The 18,874-nt window shown below is 42.2% G+C and overlaps 1 protein-coding gene across 1 annotated transcript in view; it reads left to right on the top strand.

Moving 5' to 3' along the window:
• The first annotated feature begins 12,576 nt into the window (after positions 1 to 12,576).
• The window catches only part of riok2 (RIO kinase 2 (yeast)), a 15,713-nt gene continuing 9,415 nt past the window's right edge, over positions 12,577 to 18,874 (top strand). The window contains exons 1-4 of the mRNA XM_034170171.1: positions 12,577 to 12,730; positions 15,652 to 15,790; positions 15,885 to 16,001; positions 16,840 to 17,015. Of these exons, the coding sequence (XP_034026062.1) occupies positions 12,665 to 12,730; positions 15,652 to 15,790; positions 15,885 to 16,001; positions 16,840 to 17,015 (498 nt within the window). The 5' untranslated portion in view covers positions 12,577 to 12,664. The remainder of the gene's footprint in view (positions 12,731 to 15,651; positions 15,791 to 15,884; positions 16,002 to 16,839; positions 17,016 to 18,874) is intronic.

Raw genomic sequence — 18,874 nt, 5'->3', positions numbered from 1 at the left:
GCAAAAGCTTATAAAACACCCACCCCTTTTACCTAAAGTGTCTGCAGAGGAAAAACAAGCAGGGGATGCATTTTAAAGCATCCTGCATTTTGCAGATGCCAAGAACAGTTTATTAGTCAATACAAAGAAAGAGACAGTCCACACAAATAGGATTTTATATGAGATCTTTAAATAAACTAAAAATTGTGTGTGTGGGGGGGGGGGGGGGGGGGGGTGCCACAGACACACCTGAACTATATGAAGCAGTAGCACAGAGGTAAAGGGGACGTTCATGTCTTATGATCACTGCTGTCAATCCAATGGGTTTTAAATGTTTGGGTTTTTTCAGCTGATTACGTGTATCGCTGTAGATTCTTGAAGATGCTAGAGTCCAAAGAGGCTGGATTCAAACCAACAACCTTCTTGCTGTGAAGCCACAGTGGGGTTTTTTTAATACTGAGGGCCAAACCACATTTTCATCCCTTGAAGTCTGACACTGTTTGAATCACTGTGTCTGCTGCAAATCTATGTCATTCAAACAATAGATCCGTCTAAAAAAAAAAAGACTTTATCTGCCCTGAGCAGTACAAAGACAACAGACTCACAGGCAAATCCACCTGTGTCACAGCGCCATCTAGTAGTTCTATGAAGAAGTATAAGGTTAGATTGATGTGAGGGGTCAAGTTTGACAGTAAAATCAGTTGTGGGTGTTAAATTTCAGCTAAATCCTGCGATATTTCTTTGCCACAGTTTTAAGGCAGCATTTGTCAGTGAACAATGACAGTGTGCTGAAACAATAAATGATACTTTCGTGGTCTGGCTTTGCTTTTGGAGACTGTGACGTACAGTTTGTGTAGCTGTGCATCATGCTGTGAGGTGTTTCTACTCTTTTTTTTGTACATGATGCAGCTTACGGTTTCCCACGCACACACACACAACACCCCACACGATGCACCTTTGTGGCACAGGTTGACAACAAAGCACAGAAAACCTCCATAACACACTGCAGTGTGTGCAGACGGCTGGCTGGTTTGTAACACTTATGGACACTGGGTGACTCACACAGAGCTGTTTGCGCTCTGCCCACATTTCTGTTTGTTCAATGCAATAAACTGTGAATGTTGTCAAACATATTCATTTCAAGAAAAACAAAACGGCCCCATTAAATTACAAGGCCAGTTCAACAGTATAACAACACACCAACTACAGTGAGACACCTCTGCAGAATGTGTGTGCGCAGACTCGTGTGTGCACACGAGTCTGGTTTCTCTTAAACACATGAACCGCAAAATGTGAAATCAGTGGAGGAATTTCACTGAGTCAACGCAGCCTCTGTGTGTGTGTGTGTGTGTGTGTGTGTGTGTGTGTGTGTGTGTGTGTGTGTGTGTGTGTGTGTGTGTGTGTGTGTGTGTGTGTGTGTGTGTGTGTGTGTGTGTGTGTGTGTATTTGGGACTGGAGTGCAACAGACATAACTCTGTTCTAATCTTAATACACACACACACAGTACATGTGCTCTGTTTGTAACCTACCTGCCCGCGGAATGTACAGAATCTAGCTGCTATGGCAACAGAACCCTGCGCGTATGTAACACTGTCCTGTCCACCCTCTAAATCTCTCTCTCTCTCTCTCTCTCTCTCTCTCTCTCTCTCTCTCTCTCTCTCTCTCTCTCTCTCTCATTCTTGAAGATCTGAGTGGGACGTCAGTGTGTGTACCTACATGCTTCACAACCTGTTGATATGAGAGGATCATTTCATCATTTTCATCATCATTATGATCCATTTGTCATTGTTGATGATGTATTGTGTCCTGAGGGTTGGATTAAACAGCCTGTCCTTATTGGATTGGGAGAATGATATTATATGAAGATCCTACCAGACCAGTTCATCATTTTCCTTGTCATTATGAACCATTTGTTATTCTCTGGCTTTTGCGTCGCATGACGACAGTCTCATCTGTGAGTGAGTCTTGCATTACACCTTTTCTCATGGCTCATGCGACCATTGTTGGCCTTGCATCATTGGGCACAATAGCGGCACGGGTAGCTGTCGGCTGTAGCAGGGACAGGGTCTCTCTTCCCAGCCTGCTACCAAGTCTTGTTCTTGCTTGGCAGCACCTTTGTGGATGGCCAATTTCCACACGCTTCGGTCTGATGCGAGGGTCTCCCATGAAGGTCAATTGCAAAGTCTTTCATGGCTGACTTGCAGACATACTTGTATCGCAGCTTGGGGCGACCTACTGGGTGACGTGCATGTACGAGCTCTCCAAACAAAAGCTGCTTGGGGATCTGGGGTAATCCATCCTTGCTCAAGATGGAGCTAAGGCATGGATTAAACAGCCTGTCCTTATTGGGCGGGGAGAATGATATTATACAAGTATGAAGATCCTACCAGACCAGTTCATCATTTTCCTCATCATTATGATCCATTTGTCATTGTTGATAATGTTTTTATTGATCAGATGACAAAGTGACATGACTAAAGTTTAACCCAAGCCTACACATGCAATAAAAATGCATCTGATACCACAGCACCGCTGCCCACTCAATACAAGAGACTGTGACTTTGTATTAGAAATTTGCAAATTTTGTGTGGCGAATCTTGTTTCATTTCAACAGATTTTTCTTCCTTTGACACATACATACATATATACTGATCACACATAACATAGTGACCACTGATGGGTGAAGAGAATAACACTGATTTACTGTGTAACACGATTTGTGTTCCTAGCAAATAAGTGTCTTTTCCAACTACATTTATTTAATTGAACTACATTTATTTAATTGAAAAAGCCCAATTTTCATGTTAAAATTTGTTTTGTTTTGGGGTTTTTTTTTGGGGGGGGGGGGCCCTCTGCACAGCAATGTTATCCTCTCAAAACAACTATTTTTGACAATTTTCTGACTTTTTCACAATAAAACTAAAATATGGAACATAACTGCAGCAAGGTTTATTTTCAAACATTTGAAAACAATTTTACAAAGTTAAAAATGAACAGCTTTCCTTGATTTGCGAATGTGCAACGAATCCCTTTCCCTTATCAGACCCCAAATTGTAAAGCGCTTTGAGCGTCTGATACAGATGGAAAAGCGCAATATAAATGCAGTCCAAATGTAGTCCCCCATCATGTTTTCATTGTAAGATCCCTGATATCTGTGTTCAAAGTCCATTATGTCTGTGTGGAAGCGCTCCCATGTTTCTTCTGAGTATACCCCCATGTTGTCCTTGAAGTTGTCAAGATGAGCATCCAGAATGTGGACCTTCATTGACATCCTACAGCCCATTTGGCCATAGTTTCTCACCAAAGTCTCCAGTTCCACATAATTGTCAGTCTTGTGGTTGCCCAGAAACCCATGGACAACATCAACAAAACTTTTCCATGCCTCCTGTTCCTTTGCTGTCAGTTTCTTTGGAAATTCAGGACACTCTATGATTTTCTTGACTTGTGGTCCAATGAAAACACCAGCTTTCACTTTTGCCTCTGACTGCTTTGGGAAAAAGTCTTGAAGATACCTGAATGCTGCAGACTCTGTCAAGCGCTGTGACAAATTGTTTCATGAGTCCCAGTTTGATGTGCAGAGGAGGGAACAAAACCTTGTGAGGATCCACCAATGGCTCATGTTTAATGTTATGGCTTCCACCTGAGAATTCAGTCCTTTCAGGCCATTGCTTCTGGTGATAATGTGCTGCCCTGTCTCTACTGTCCCAAAGGCAGAGAAAACAGGGAAACTTGGTGAAACCTCCCTGGAGTTCCATCAAAAATGCCACCATTTTGAAGTCCCCAATGACCTCCCATCCATACTCAGCAGAGTTCAAAGCTTCCAGCAAATATTTGACACTGTAGTCCTCCTTGAGATGCACTGAATGAGCCAAAGGAAGTGATGGATACTTGTTCCCATTGTGCAGTAGCACAGCCTTCAGGCTTCTGGATGAGTTATAAATGAAGAGTCTCCACTCATCTGGATTACATGCAATTCCATTTGCAATGAACAGTCCTGAAATGTCACAACAATAGCACAAACTCTCTTCCTTGGCAAAGAAGCTAGAGAAAAGTTGGTGATGTTTTCTTTGGCTTGTTACTTGCACACTTTTCACCCAACAAGTCCCACTCCTTCAGCCTTGAGATCAAAAGCTCAGCATTTCACTTTGTCAGTCCAAGATCTCTGACGTCATTCAGATCTCCTTAACTTGTGAAGTAAGGATTCCTCTCACAAACTGTATCTGTAATGTCACAGTCCACTTCATTGTGGAAATTTGAAATTGCTGGCTAAGGCTAAGCGTAAATTTGGTAAGATTGTAATTCATGTCGGCAGTAATGACACCCGGTTACGCCAATCGGAGGTCACTAAAATTAACATTGAATCGGTGTGTAACTTTGCAAAAACAATGTGCAGTCTGTAGTTTTCTCTGGGCCCCTCCCCAATCGGACCGGGAGTGACATGTTTAGCCGCATGTTCTCCTTGAATTGCTGGCTGTCTGAGTGGTGTCCAAAAAATGAGGTGGGCTTCATAGATAATTGGCAAAGCTTCTGGGGAAAACCTGGTCTTGTTAGGAGAGACGGCATCCATCCCACTTTGGATGGAGCAGCTCTCATTTCTAGAAATCTGGCCAATTTTCTTAAATCCTCCAAACCGTGACTATCCAGGGTTGGGACCAGGAAGCAGAGTTGTAGTCTTACACACCTCTCTGCAGCTTCTCTCCCCCTGCCATCCCCTCATTACCCCATCCCCGTAGAGACGGTGCCTGCTCCCAGACCACCAATAACCAGCAAAAATCTATTTAAGCATAAAAATTCAAAAAGAAAAAATAATATAGCACCTTCAACTCCACCACAGACTAAAACAGTTAAATGTGGTCTATTAAACATTAGGTCTCTCTCTTCTAAGTCCCTGTTGGTAAATGATATAATAATTGATCACTAAGTCCCTGTTGGTAAATGATATAATAATTGATCAATATATTGATTTATTCTGCCTTACAGAAACCTGGTTACAGCAGGATGAATATGTTAGTTTAAATGAGTGAACACCCCCGAGTCACACTAACTGTCAGAATGCTCGTAGCACGGGCCGTGGCGGAGGATTACCAGCAATCTTCCATTCCAGCTTATTAATTAATCAAAAACCCAGACAGAGCTTTAATTCATTTGAAAGCTTGACTCTTAGTCTTGTCCATCCAAATTGGAAGTCCCAAAAACCAGTTTTATTTGTTATTATCTATCGTCCACCTGGTCGTTGCTGTGAGTTTCTCTGTGAATTTTCAGACCTTTTGTCTGACTTAGTGCTTAGCTCAGATAAGATAATTATAGTGGGCGATTTTAACATCCACACAGATGCTGAAAATGACAGCCTCAACACTGCATTTAATCTATTATTAGACTCAATTGGCTTTGCCTCAAAATGTAAATGAGTCCACCCACCACTTTAATCATATCTTAGATCTTGTTTCTGACTTATGGTATGGAAATAGAAGACTTAACAGTATTCCTGAAAACTCCCTTCTGTCTGATCATTTCTTAATAACATTTACATTTACTCTGATGGACTACCCAGCAGTGGGGAATAAGTTTCATTACACTAGAAGTCTTTCAGAAAGCGCTGTAACTAGGTTAAGGATATGATTCCTTCTTTATGTTCTCTAATGCCATATACCAACACAGTGCAGAGTAGCTACCTAAACTCTGTAAGTGAGATAGAGTATCTCATCAATAGTTTTACATCCTCATGAAGACAACTTTGATGCTGTAGCTCCTCTGAAAAGAGAGCTTTAAATCAGAAGTGCCGGACTCCGTGGTATAACTCACAAACTCGTAGCTTAAAGCAGCTAACCCGTAAGTTGGAGAGGAAATGGCGTCTCACTAATTTAGAAGATCTTCACTTAGCTGGAAAAAGAGTCTGTTGCTCTATAAAAAAGCCTCCGTAAAGCTAGGACATCTTTCTACTCATCACTAATTGAAGAAAATAAGAACAACCCCAGGTTTCTTTTCAGCACTGTAGCCAGGCTGACAAAGAGTCAGAGCTCTATTGAGCTGAGTATTCCATTAACTTTAACTAGTAATGACTTCATGACTTTCTTTGCTAACAAAATTTTAACTATTAGAGAAAAAATTACTCATAACCATCCCAAAGACGTATCATTATCTTTGGCTGCTTTCAGTGATGCCGGTATTTGGTTAGACTCTTTCTCTCCGATTGTCTGTCTGAGTTATTTTCATTAGTTACTTCATCCAAACCATCAACATGTTTATTAGACCCCATTCCTACCAGGCTGCTCAAGGAAGCCCTACCATTATTTAATGCTTTGATCTTAAATATGATCAATCTATCTTTGTTAGTTGGCTATGTACCACAGGCTTTTAAGGTGGCAGTAATTAAACCATTACTTAAAAAGCCATCACTTGACCCAGCTATCTTAGCTAATTATAGGCCAATCTCCAACCTTCCTTTTCTCTCAAAAATTCTTGAAAGGGTAGTTGTAAAACAGCTAACTGATCATCTGCAGAGGAATGGTCTATTTGAAGAGTTTCAGTCAGGTTTTAGAATTCATCATAGTACAGAAACAGCATTAGTGAAGGTTGCAAATGATCTCTTATGGCCTCGGACAGTGGACTCATCTCTGTGCTTGTTCTGTTAGACCTCAGTGCTGCTTTGATACTGTTGACCATAAAATTTTATTACAGACATTAGAGCATGCCATAGGTATTAAAGGCACTGCGCTGCGGTGGTTTGAATCATATTTGTCTAATAGATTACAATTTGTTCATGTAAATGGGGAATCTTCTTCACAGACTAAAGTTAATTATGGAGTTCCACAAGGTTCTGTGCTAGGACCAATTTTATTCACTTTATACATGCTTCCCTTAGGCAGTATTATTAGACGGTATTGCTTAAATTTTCATTGTTACGCAGATGATACCCAGCTTTATCTATCCATGAAGCCAGAGGACACACACCAATTAGCTAAACTGCAGGATGTCTTACAGACATAAAGACATGGATGACCTCTAATTTCCTGCTTTTAAACTCAGATAAAACTGAAGTTATTGTACTTGGCCCCACAAATCTTAGAACATGGTGTCTAACAGATCCTTACTCTGGATGGCATTACCCTGACCTGTAGTAATACTGTGAGAAATCTTGGAGTCATTTTTGATCAGGATATGTCATTCAAAGCGCATATTAAACAAATATGTAGGACCTGCTTTTTTGCATTTACGCAATATCTCTAAAATTAGAAAGGTCTTGTCTCAGAGTGATGCTGAAAAACTAATTCATGCATTTATTTCCTCTAGGCTGGACTATTGTAATTCATTATTATCAGGTTGTCCTAAAAGTTCCCTAAAAAGCCTTCAGTTAATTCAAATGCTGCAGCTAGAGTACTAACGGGGACTAGAAGGAGAGAGCATATCTCACCCATATTGGCCTCTCTTCATTGGCTTCCTGTTAATTCTAGAATAGAATTTAAAATTCTTCTTCTTACTTATAAGTTTTGAATAATCAGGTCCATCTTATCTTAGGGACCTCGTAGTACCATATCACCCCAATAGAGCGCTTCGCTCTCAGACTGCAGGCTTACTTGTAGTTCCTAGGGTTTGTAAGAGTAGAATGGGAGGCAGAGCCTTCAGCTTTCAGGCTCCTCTCCTGTGGAACCAGCTCCCAATTCAGATCAGGGAGACAGACACCCTCTCTACTTTTAAGATTAGGCTTAAAACTTATAGTTAGGGCTGGATCAGGTGGCCCTGAACCATCCCTTAGTTATGCTGCTATAGACGTAGACTGCTGGGGGGTTCCCATGATGCACTGTTTCTTTCTCTTTTTGCTCTGTATGTACCACTCTGCATTTAATGATTAGTGATCGATCTCTGCTCCCCTCCACAGCATGTCTTTTTCCTGGTTCTCTCCCTCAGCCCCAACCAGTCCCAGCAGAAGACTGCCCCTCCCTGAGCCTGGTTCTGCTGGAGGTTTCTTCCTGTTAAAGGGAGTAGTTTTCCTTCCCACTGTAGCCAAGTGCTTGCTCACAGGGGGTCGTTTTGACCATTGGGGTTTTACATAATTATTGTATGGCCTTGCCTTACAATATAAAGCACCTTGGGGCAACTGTTTGTTGTGATTTGGCGCTATATAAAAAAAAAAATTGATTGATTGATTGCTTGTTCTCCCCATCCTCTGATTCAGTGCTTTCTTCTTCTGATGGTTGTTTTCTTTCTGGAGGTGAAGGTACAGGAAGCACTATGTTGCACTGGTGCAATGGAAGATGGAATGTCAGGATATGGAATAGCGGGTGCATTCTTCCCAAGGATCCACCATGCAGAAGTAGCAGTTGGTTGAGTGGTCAGTGGGTTCACGCCATATTCTTGGAACAGCAAACTTAATTGCTGTCTTTCCCCCTCTGTTGTTTAGGTTGTTTAATTTTCTTTGATTAAAGAGTGAAATATTCATGAACAAAGGAGATTCTTCAAACCTCAGTAAATTACTCTCCTGTTCTTGAAAGTTCTTGCTCAATCTGTACAAATGAGGAAGGTTTTCATAAATATAATTGCTTTGTCAACATTGTATTATGTTTGAAATGATGTTTGAACCCTTTTGACATGATCACAAAAAGAAAATATGATGACCACAACTCTGACAAATGGACTTAACTTTTCCAGATATTAGTAGTGACCACTCAGTGAATGCGAAAACTGGTTAATTTGCAATTCATTGTCCTGACCACCAAACCAAAGTTTGGAGGTAATGACCACTCTTTTCTCTTTTGATTGGTTGTGAAGAAATGGGAAATTATGGTTTTAACCCAGGAACAAGACAAAAGTGAAACATGTTACTTAATTTATAATGGCGCCTGTCAATGGTTGGGATATTTTGTGCTGTGTCCATGTAGAGTTTTGTTTTAGTTTAGTTTTTTGTTGTTGTGTTTTTCACTCCAAAAAGCACTGAGAGGGCGCTGACAAACACTTCATCCCAGCGCCTCGTCTCCGTGCCTTCTTAAAAGGAAAACATGGTCCTCGCAAAGCTGTCTCACATCCAGGTTGTCACACTTTGATGCATAAGGCTCATTTTGACCGAACGTCAATCTCTGGCGAGTCTGGCACCCCTTATGTGTCACTGTGTGACCTTGCAGAAACGCTGACCCTAACCTTAACCTTCACCATAAAACATAAATGAATGTTCCCTGATGATGTGGAATCACCACAGATTGTTCAGTGTACTGTCAAAGAAAAATGATGCACCTGTCAAAAAAAACACCTCTACCCATCCATCACTAAATGACACATCGGGGGTCCCTAGCTCATCACACTTTGACGGAAAGGGGCAGTGACCAAGCGTAAAAATGTGACGAGTTTGGAGTGAGAACGTGATTTATCTGTATGATAATAAACAGCTAAAGTTCAGCAATAACAAGCGCAGCATCAGCAGGAACAGGAACTGTCTGAGACTGTTTTGTTTTTTTGTCTCCATTCAGACAGATTTTGTGTGACAAATCAGCTGAAACTGCAAATAGAAAGTTCTCCTTCCGTGACGCTGACAAGCTTTGCTCCGTCTGATTGGTTACCCAAAGGTGCTGCAGTGATGTCATAGTGGATTTCTGAAAGGTTCTAGGAATTTCAACTTAAAGTGCACGCAGCAGTTGCCGACAGAAAAGTGAAGTGCCCTGAAAAAAAGGCGTTTTTTCTGGAGGAGGCTGCATGCAGCCACATATGCTCTGTTCTCATTTAGAGAAATTAAAGAAAGATGCTGCCTCTCCGACAAAAAAAGTGCGATATGGACCCAAGGCCTTAAGCATCAAGTTACACTTTGTCCTCAAGTTGATGTGTTGGAAGCAGGAGAAATGGAAACGCACTATGATTTGAGTAACTTTAACAAAGGTCAAATTGTGACGGATAAACGACTGAGCCTGAGCATCTCCAAAAGAGCAGCTTGACACAGTCAGGTGGGATGTGCTGGACATGCAAGTCTAATCCATGTAAACCCCACCTCACAACCTACAGGCTTTAAAGCATCTGCTGTTAACACCTTGATGCCAGATAACACAGCACACCTTCAGAGATCTCGTGGAGCTAATGTCCCAATGGTTCAGGGCTCTTTGGTAGCAAAAGGGGACCTATTGAATATTGTCAGGTGTCATAATGTTATGACTCATCCGGTGTGCCCATACACCGATGAGTATATGGGCACAACACTCATCGACCAAAAACAATGTCAAACTAATTCTACGAATGTTTATCATAGTAGCATACTAAACATGGCCAACACCCATCAAAATGTAGGATTTGAGTCAAGGAAGAGTTAATAGAATACTAGCTGAGTTACCCCTTCTACGTACGGGTAACAGAAGAATTTTACCCATGTCATTGTCTATTTCATGTCACTTTAGTTAAGGTATAGTTGTTATGTGGGCCGCTGAAGAGGAGGTACTGCTGGCCCACCACCACCAGAGGGCGCCCTGCTTGGAGTGCGGGCTCCAAGCACGAGAGGGCGCCAGACCCAGAAGAAGTGACAGCTGTCACTCATCGCACCAGCTGTCACTCATCATCATCACCATAAAGGCCGGACTGCAACTCCACCTCCTCGCCGAGAAATCGACTACCATGGAAAGGTAATCTTACTTGCTGACTAACCTTTGTGTGTAATAACCTGAACTTCTATTGCAGCCGTTTTTCCTGGAGTGTTGCCTTGTCTGGAGGATTGACATTTGGTGTGACAGCGACGGCTTCGCCTCACACCCCAACCCAGATAAGTGGTTGACCAGGAGCTGCACGAGTGTGTGTGATTGGAGGTGGAGGTGCTCCCTCCTAACTGTGTTTGGACTGTGGATTACTGAGTGTGCGGACTCACACTTATACATCTTATCTCTGCTTTCTGCCAGCAGTACCAGGGTCGACAGCCGAAGACAGAGGCCACCTGGGGACTCGGGACTTGGCGGCTCCGGTGTCTTCAGACCGTTGGTGGTGGAAGCCGTGTGGGACGCGGCTTCTCTCTCGTCGGGGGTCTTCTATCTTCGAGCCTGCCCACACGTCACCTGGTGTTAATTGACTGTGCAAATTCTGTGAATTTAGTTGTGTATTATCACAACATTAAATTGTTACTTTTTGGCTTACTCATTGTCCGTTCATTTGCGCCCCCTGTTGTGGGTCCGTGCTACAACACCTTCACAACAATAGTAAGTTGCATTGCATTGTGTGTATGTTGTCATCATTAATTTTCAGAGAGCAATTTGTGACATTCATGAGACTCAAGTGACTGATGATAAAAGGTGACAACATCACTGCAATGGTCTGACATGCCATACACAGCAAGTACATTTTAATTGAATAAACGCAGACTTTAACTCACACGTGGTGCGTGCTGGCCCATTCGTATTGTAATTAAAGTGCACCCTAGCCAGCCGTTACTATGTAGTAGATAACGTGTGATGTTTGCTACCTGACCTGAGTACCATGTGAACTGTGAAAATAAGGGCTCCAAGTGAGCAGGTCATGATCTAATGTAGAAGGCTGACCGTGCGCGCGTGCGTGTGTGTGTGTGTGTGTGTGTGTGTGTGTGTGTGTGTATTTGTGCACATACGCTTTCAACCTAAGGGCCCCATGGACCTCCCCCTTGCTATCCCCATTCACCATACCAAGTTTGGTGTAGATTGCTTAATTGCTGTGGTTGTGCATAACGAACACACACACACACACACACACACGGTCAGCTTTATGTATTAGATTAGTGTGAATCCAGATCAAGGGGTGAATCTTACTTTTGTTGTTTGTACTTTGATCTTTGCCCTCGATCTCTGATTGCTGATCCAGATTCTTGTGATCTGTACTCAGAATTGCTGATTAGTTTATTGATCAGGATCAAAGAATTAACAGACCAGATCCTGATGTTTGAACCTGATTGCTGAAATAATCCTAACTAAGGCTTTACTAATTAGCAATCGTGCTTATACTATTGATTATACATATCAGTAAAGATCCATATCCGTGATGACTCAGAGCAAAATGGGGAGCAGCTACAAGGTATATAATGATTCGCGTCTGGTGCACAAAAATGTATTTTTAAACAGGGTGGTATGTTAGAGTGACTTAAGTACCGGGATTTGAATTTAAATTAAACAGGACTGGGGGAGTCTTGATGGAAGAATGTGCTTTCTGAGTGCCATTCTAGTCTTTAAATATGAATGCCTCTGGTTGAACAATTCCATGCAAGACCATGATGTGGATACACTTTTATTGATGAGTTATTATCCCCTTTGTGTTGTCTTTGTGGATTCATGTGTGGGTGGGTGTTATTTTCTTTGATGCATTCATTTCTTTTAAAAAAAATCTGCCAAAATCCTTGCATTATTTTATGTTTGTTTGCTTTTTGTTTTGTATTTTATATAGAAACTTGGGAAATTCAACTATGGTTTATTGTCGCATACTAATAAAGAACATACATCAAAGAAAAAGAAAAAAACTGCAACACTGAGGCAAAATAAATAAATAAATAAATAAAAATAAAAACACACTGTAATAAAAAAAAAAGTTTCAGACTCCAGTTCGAAAGGTGGCACTAGTGTACTTTTACACTGGCTTGCCAACCATCAAAACAACGTGAAGAAGAGTTATTTCTGCCTCTGTTATAGACACGTTTCCTTCGCTCTCAGAAATACTACTAATTAGTAAATAAAGATCATAAATTATTTTGTGAGTTGTTTTAAAGATGGGGAAGCTGAACGTGGTGATGTTGAGGTACTTATCACGAGATGACTTTCGAGTCCTCACGGCGGTAAGTACTTTATAATCGTGTCGCAGCTAAATTGTCCCAATCTGTCGTTTGTCTTTTTGAAAATGGTTGTTTGCGCAGTGGGGACAAAGAAAGCTCGTACAACAAACTGCTTACTGAATTGTGTATGTTGTTTTAATAATTTCCACATGTCTAAATGATGTGGTGTCACAAATGTAATATTTTTTAAAGGCCATATAGGATTGACTTGTTTTCACTTTTGAAAGGTAATTTTGATTGGGATTTCATGTTAGCTTTCAATGTCCTTTCAATGTTTTTTTTTTTTGCGTGTGTGTGTGTGTGTGTGTGTGTGTGTGTGTGTGTGTGTGTGCGCGCATATGGAAACTCGTCTGTAAAAAAAAAAAAAAGCTGAAATGACTTGTTTTAGATCTCTGTGACATATGTCACAGAAGTCCATATCTGGACTTCTCCCTCTGTGTGACACGCCCACTAACCTGGTTTGTCCTGTTTGTGATGTGCTTTCACGATCTTTCAGGCTGTCCGAACATCTGGGCTGCTTTGTGGTGGCAGATCATCACCATCTTTTGTGTCAGTGCAAACTCTTGTTGGTCGTTCACTGTTTACATCACCTGCTGTTGTCAATCTGCAAGTTGTACATTAATGATGCACATTGTTGCTGATCTTTCTGAACACAATAGATGATAAGATTTTAAAGACAAGGAATTAATGTCCTTTTCAGACTTGCACCGCAGGCTCGCTGGCCGTTTTTCCTGCATTGGTACCGTGCTCTGAAACAGACCAAGATTGACGTGCACTGGTGATTTGTGTTAATACGATGTCACAGACTGAGGTTACCCCCATACCAGATTTATATATTCGCTATCCGTGCATGTGTGAAAAATGGGGAGTTTGTTTTGTACTCAGTTTACTCTTTCTGTATGCAGACCAAAATCCAGTTTACAGGCAGGTTATTCATTCATTCATCTTCTACCACTTAGTCCAGTTAAGGGTCGTGGGGGGCTGGAGCCTATCCCAGCAGTCATAGAGTGCGAGGCGGGGTACACCCAGGACAGGACGCCAGTCTGTCACAGGGCCACAAGTAGACAAACACAGACACACCTACGGACAATTTTAAAGATTCCAATCCACCTAACCCGCATGTCTTTAGATGTGGGAGGAAACCGGAGCACCCGGAGGCAGGTTATTAAATCCATGAATTGAAACCAGCTTTCAGTTGTTTCTGCACACAGAAGAGGTAAACTCAGTACAGAACAAACTTGACACCGCGTTGGATTTAGTTGGGTCTGATTTCATGATTTTGATGTTCATATTTGTAAAATCGTTTGGAAATGTCTCTGATGAGACACCACAGTGGATATTAAGTCTCACATTTTCATGTTCTGATCCGAGACTGAAGGATAAATGTAACATGCCGCCGCTCATCTACAGAGCAGCCAATGAGAGACGCCATTACACATTTTACCATGAACTCTACGTCATGTTGAAACTACAAAACAAATGGATAGAAATGTTGTTATGCTGCAGGGAGACAATTTAAAGTTGATCAGGAATACATTCAAATGGCCCAAAACATCTCACAGTTCCTGCTGCTGAAAAACATCCCCACAGCATGATGCTGCCACCACCATGCTTCACTGTAGGGATGGTGCCTGGTTTTCTCCAAACATGATGCCTGTCATTCACACCAAAGAATTTAATCTTTGTGTCATCAGCACAAAGAAGTTTGTTTCTCATGGTCTGAGAGTCCTTCAAGTGCCTTTTGGCAAACTCCAGGTGGACTACCATGTGCCTTTTACTAAGGAGTGGCTTACTTCTGGTCACTCTACCATACAGGCCTGATTGGTGGATTTCTGCAAAGATGGTTGTCCTTCTGGAAGGTTCTCCTCTCTCCACAGAGGACTGTTGGAGCTCTGACAGAGTGACCATCAGGTTCTTGGTCACCTCCCCAACTAAGTCCCTTCTCCCCCGATTGCTCAGTTTAGACGGGCGGCCAGTTCTAGGAAGAGTCCTGGTGGATCTGAATGTCTTCCATTTACAGATGATGGAGGCCACTGTGCTCATTAGGACCTTCAAAGCAGCAGAATTGTTTTTGTACCCTGCCCTAGATTTGTTATAAAAGTGATATTGGTGACTTAATGAACAGTAGGTGCAGCTTTACTTGTATTAAATTTTATTTTTGTTCATGTTAAGACAGTTGTTATAAAAGCACAAATTGCTGAAGTCAAATGTTTAGATGCATGTAAAGAGAGAACAGTAACAGTCTAATGTGAATGTGTTTTATGAAGTAGTAATAACACCATATTCTAATCCATGTAACAGACTGTGTATTATAGTTCCATCGTCTTTAACGCCAATATGACAAAATATGCTTTTATGACTAAAATGAGCAAGAAAATGGGACTGAGAAATAGCTCTCATTTAGCTTATTATTTTGCACCATATTGCACCAAATTGCATGTATTGTTTCAAAATTTTCCGGGGGTGTCCCCCAGAAAATTTTATCCCCCCTCCCCCGTGTCCCCTCACATCACTCTGACTATTTTAAGAGAAAGAAGGTGTAAAAGTCAACTTATAAAAAAACATTTGTCCCACACTCTATTATTTGCATCAGTTTTTTCCCTAGCAAAATGTTGGTCTCTATCACATGCATTTCCACCACAAAAATCCTCAGCACACACATATGGTCAAACCCTTACACTGAACATTGAACTAACTGTTTAAAGATACCAGAATGATGAACCAATATAAACCAGTATGTGCCATTGTATATCATTATAAAATATACTTTGATTTAAATAATTAACTGTGAAATTCTTTTCAGGTTTTTGTTTTTTTGTAGGTACTTTGTCACTGAGCACTGTCGCTGCAAGCAGGTTTATGTTTCAGTGTTCATGTGAATGTCTTTGTGTACCATGTGTTCTTTTGCCGTCCATTTCATGCAGGTTGAAATGGGGATGAAGAACCATGAGATTGTTCCAGTGAGCCTCTTATCCTCCATTGCGAGCCTTAAACACGGAGGCTGCAACAAAATCCTCAGAGAGCTTGTAAAACACAAACTTGTCGTCTATGAACGCACAAAGAGTAAGAAAATGCGAAGAAACTCCTTTAAAACACAAGTACTGCTTGAGATGGTGCATGGAGGTTGTGTTTACAATGTTGTTTGTGTGCATTTCAGCGGTGCAGGGCTACAGATTGAACTATGGAGGATATGACTACCTAGCCCTGAAGACTCTGTGCTCCAGAGAAGTGTTAATTTCAGTTGGCAACCAGATGGGTGTGGGGAAAGAGTCTGGTAAGAAAAAAGTCACATGCAGCAGATACATAGATTGCAGTCGGCCTGGGCTCTTGGCCAGTAGCCTGGGAACCAAACTAATATGAGAGTTAATATTAAATTAGCTTAACACATTAGTCTTCCCCCATATCCCACAAAAGTGTTTTCCACCTGATGCAGTTTCACTAGGCCAATCACAACCAGTTATCTGATATGGGGCAAGCCTTATACGATGCAAATCCATTGTTGCCAGCTTTTATTTATTGCAGTCAGAAAAGATCCATTGTTATCTCTACTAACAAATCACTTGTGCTTTTACATTATTTGTACAGTAAATCATTATGATGCATTTAGTTGCCCTTTGTGAACACAGATATGTGTAATGGAGTTATCACAATATTAAAAATCTTGGAATGACAGAACATTAATGACAGATGTATTTATTTCAAACAAGAAATACAATAAAAATACATATTTTTTCCTGTTTTAAACAATGTAGGTGGTCTCTCAACTCCAGATAATTAGTTTATGAGGTGTGCTTGGACACACTATGAGGACACCTCTGAATTGTACCTTAAAAATCAATGTAGAAGCACAACTGATGTGTGGCCTTAATTTTTGATTTGGTTTTAAAAGTCAGCACTTCAAGCACATCTTGATTGTTTCGTTTCAACTCCACAAATCCCTGCAAAACAACAACAAAACACAAACAGGAAGCTGCATTTTCCACAATGTTTAGGTTATATTGAGGCTGTTTCAGTGTTATTCAGTGTTATTGTTCAGTTTCCAGGCTGCAAAGCTAAGATTTAAAAGTGGATGTCATGTTAATGCAGTCATTTCTCTATGTGACCTGCTGCAGATATTTATATTGTGGCAAGTCCAGGTGGGGAGCAGTACGCTCTGAAGCTTCACAGGCTTGGTCGAACTTCTTTCCGGAATCTGAAGAACAAAAGGGATTACCACAAGCACCGGAAGAACATGTCTTGGTTGTATCTGTCTCGTCTTTCTGCAATGAAGGAGTTTGCATACATGAAGGTAATAAACTAAAGTTCAGACAATGGAATAGTTGGTAGAAGAGCATGATGAAAATGTCCTCAACAATTGCATATCTGCACCGGAACACCCAGGGGGTAGGCAGATGCACAGCTAATACTGGAAACTCAAAGTGACGTCATTGTCATGCCACAATTCCTGAACAAAATAATAAAAAAAATAAACATTGCGTGCATATGTAATTTTTTTTTTTATTATTCCCCACGCAAAACAAACATCGTCACGCAGTACATTGACAGAACTCTGAAAAGACCAGCACGTACTAATGATGTTGTTGTCACAGATAAGATAAAGATAAGATATATCACTGTCCTGACCATCGACTCTGGCTGTCTTTTTAAAATAACTAGAACAAAAACAAAGCGTACAATGCAATCTTTTATTCCTGTGGCCATTAAGATGTCTAATTTATCAGGTTAATTTTTAATGCTACTATGTGTATCCTTGAGTAACAGTTGGATTTTAGATTGTGTATTATTTCTTTATTGGTTGCCATTGTACAGCACTTGATTTTACCTAGTGGGGGTGTGTGTGTGTGTGTGTGTGTGTGTGTGTGTGTGTGTGTGTGTGTGTGTGTGTGTGTGTGTGTGTGTGTGTGGTGTGTATCCATTTTCTTCCACTTTATCCGGAGTCGGGTCGTGGGGGCGGCAGCTCAATTAAAGCCGCCCAGACCTCCCGATCCACACACACCTCCCCCAACTCCTCCGGGGGAACCCTAAGGCATTCCCAAGCCAGCCGAGAGATGTAGTCCCTCCAGCGTGTCCTGGGTCTTCCCCGGGGCCTCCTCCCAATGGGACGTGCCCGGAACATCTCTCCAGCGAGGCGTCCAGGGGGCATCCGGAAAAGATGCCCGAGCCACCTCAACTGACTCCTTTCAACGTGGAGGAGCAGCGGCTCGACTCCGAGCTCCTCCCGAGTGACCGAGCTCCTCACCCTATCTCTAAGGGAGCGCCCAGCCACCCTGCGGAGGAAACTCATCTCGGCCGCTTGTACTCGCGATCTCATTCTTTTGGTCATGAGCCAAATCTCATGACCATAGGTGAGGATTGGAACATAGATTGATCGGTAAATCGAGAGCTTTGCCCCCCTACTCAGCTCTCTCTTCATCACGACGGTCTGATACAGCATGAACAGAACCGGTGACAAAGGGCAGCCCTGGCGGAGGCCAACGTGCACTGGAAACAGGTTTGACTTACTACCGGCAATGCGAACCAAGCCCCTGCTGCAGTCGTACAGGGACCGGATAGCCTTTAACAAAGGACCCCAGACCCTGTACTCCTGGAGCACCCCCCACAGGGTGCCCCGAGGGACACAGTTGAACGCCTTCTCCAGATCCACAAAACACATGTGGACTGGTTGGGCGAACTCCCATGAACCCTCGAGCACCCGATGGAGTGTGTAGAGCTGGTCCCACAACATCCAGAGACTTAAGGTACTCAGGACGGATTTCATCCACCCCAGGAGCCTTGCCACCGAGGTGCTTTCTAACTACCTCGGTGACTTCGGCCTGGGTAATGGATGAGTCCCCAGTCTCTACTTCCTCTTCGGAAGACGTGACGATGGGATTGAGAAGATCCTCAAAGTATTCCTTCCACCGCCCGACAACATCCCCAGTCAGGGTCAACAACTCCCCACCCGCACCGTTAAACAGTGCTGGTGGAGAGCTGCTTCGCCTCCTGAGGCGTCGGACGGTTTGCCAGAATCTCTTCAAGGGCCGACCGATAGTCCTCCTCCACTGGCTCCCCAAAACTCCTGCCAGACCGGTTTTTTCCTCTGCAACCACACGGGCTGCAGCACGCTTGGCTTCCTGGTACCTGTCAGCTGCCTCCGGGTACCACCTA

This window comes from Thalassophryne amazonica, chromosome 5 (genome assembly GCF_902500255.1).
Source record: "Thalassophryne amazonica chromosome 5, fThaAma1.1, whole genome shotgun sequence".
Taxonomy (NCBI): Eukaryota; Metazoa; Chordata; class Actinopteri; order Batrachoidiformes; family Batrachoididae; genus Thalassophryne; species Thalassophryne amazonica.
Note: the sequence above shows the minus strand (reverse complement) of the source record. Positions and strands in the feature narration are given on the sequence as shown.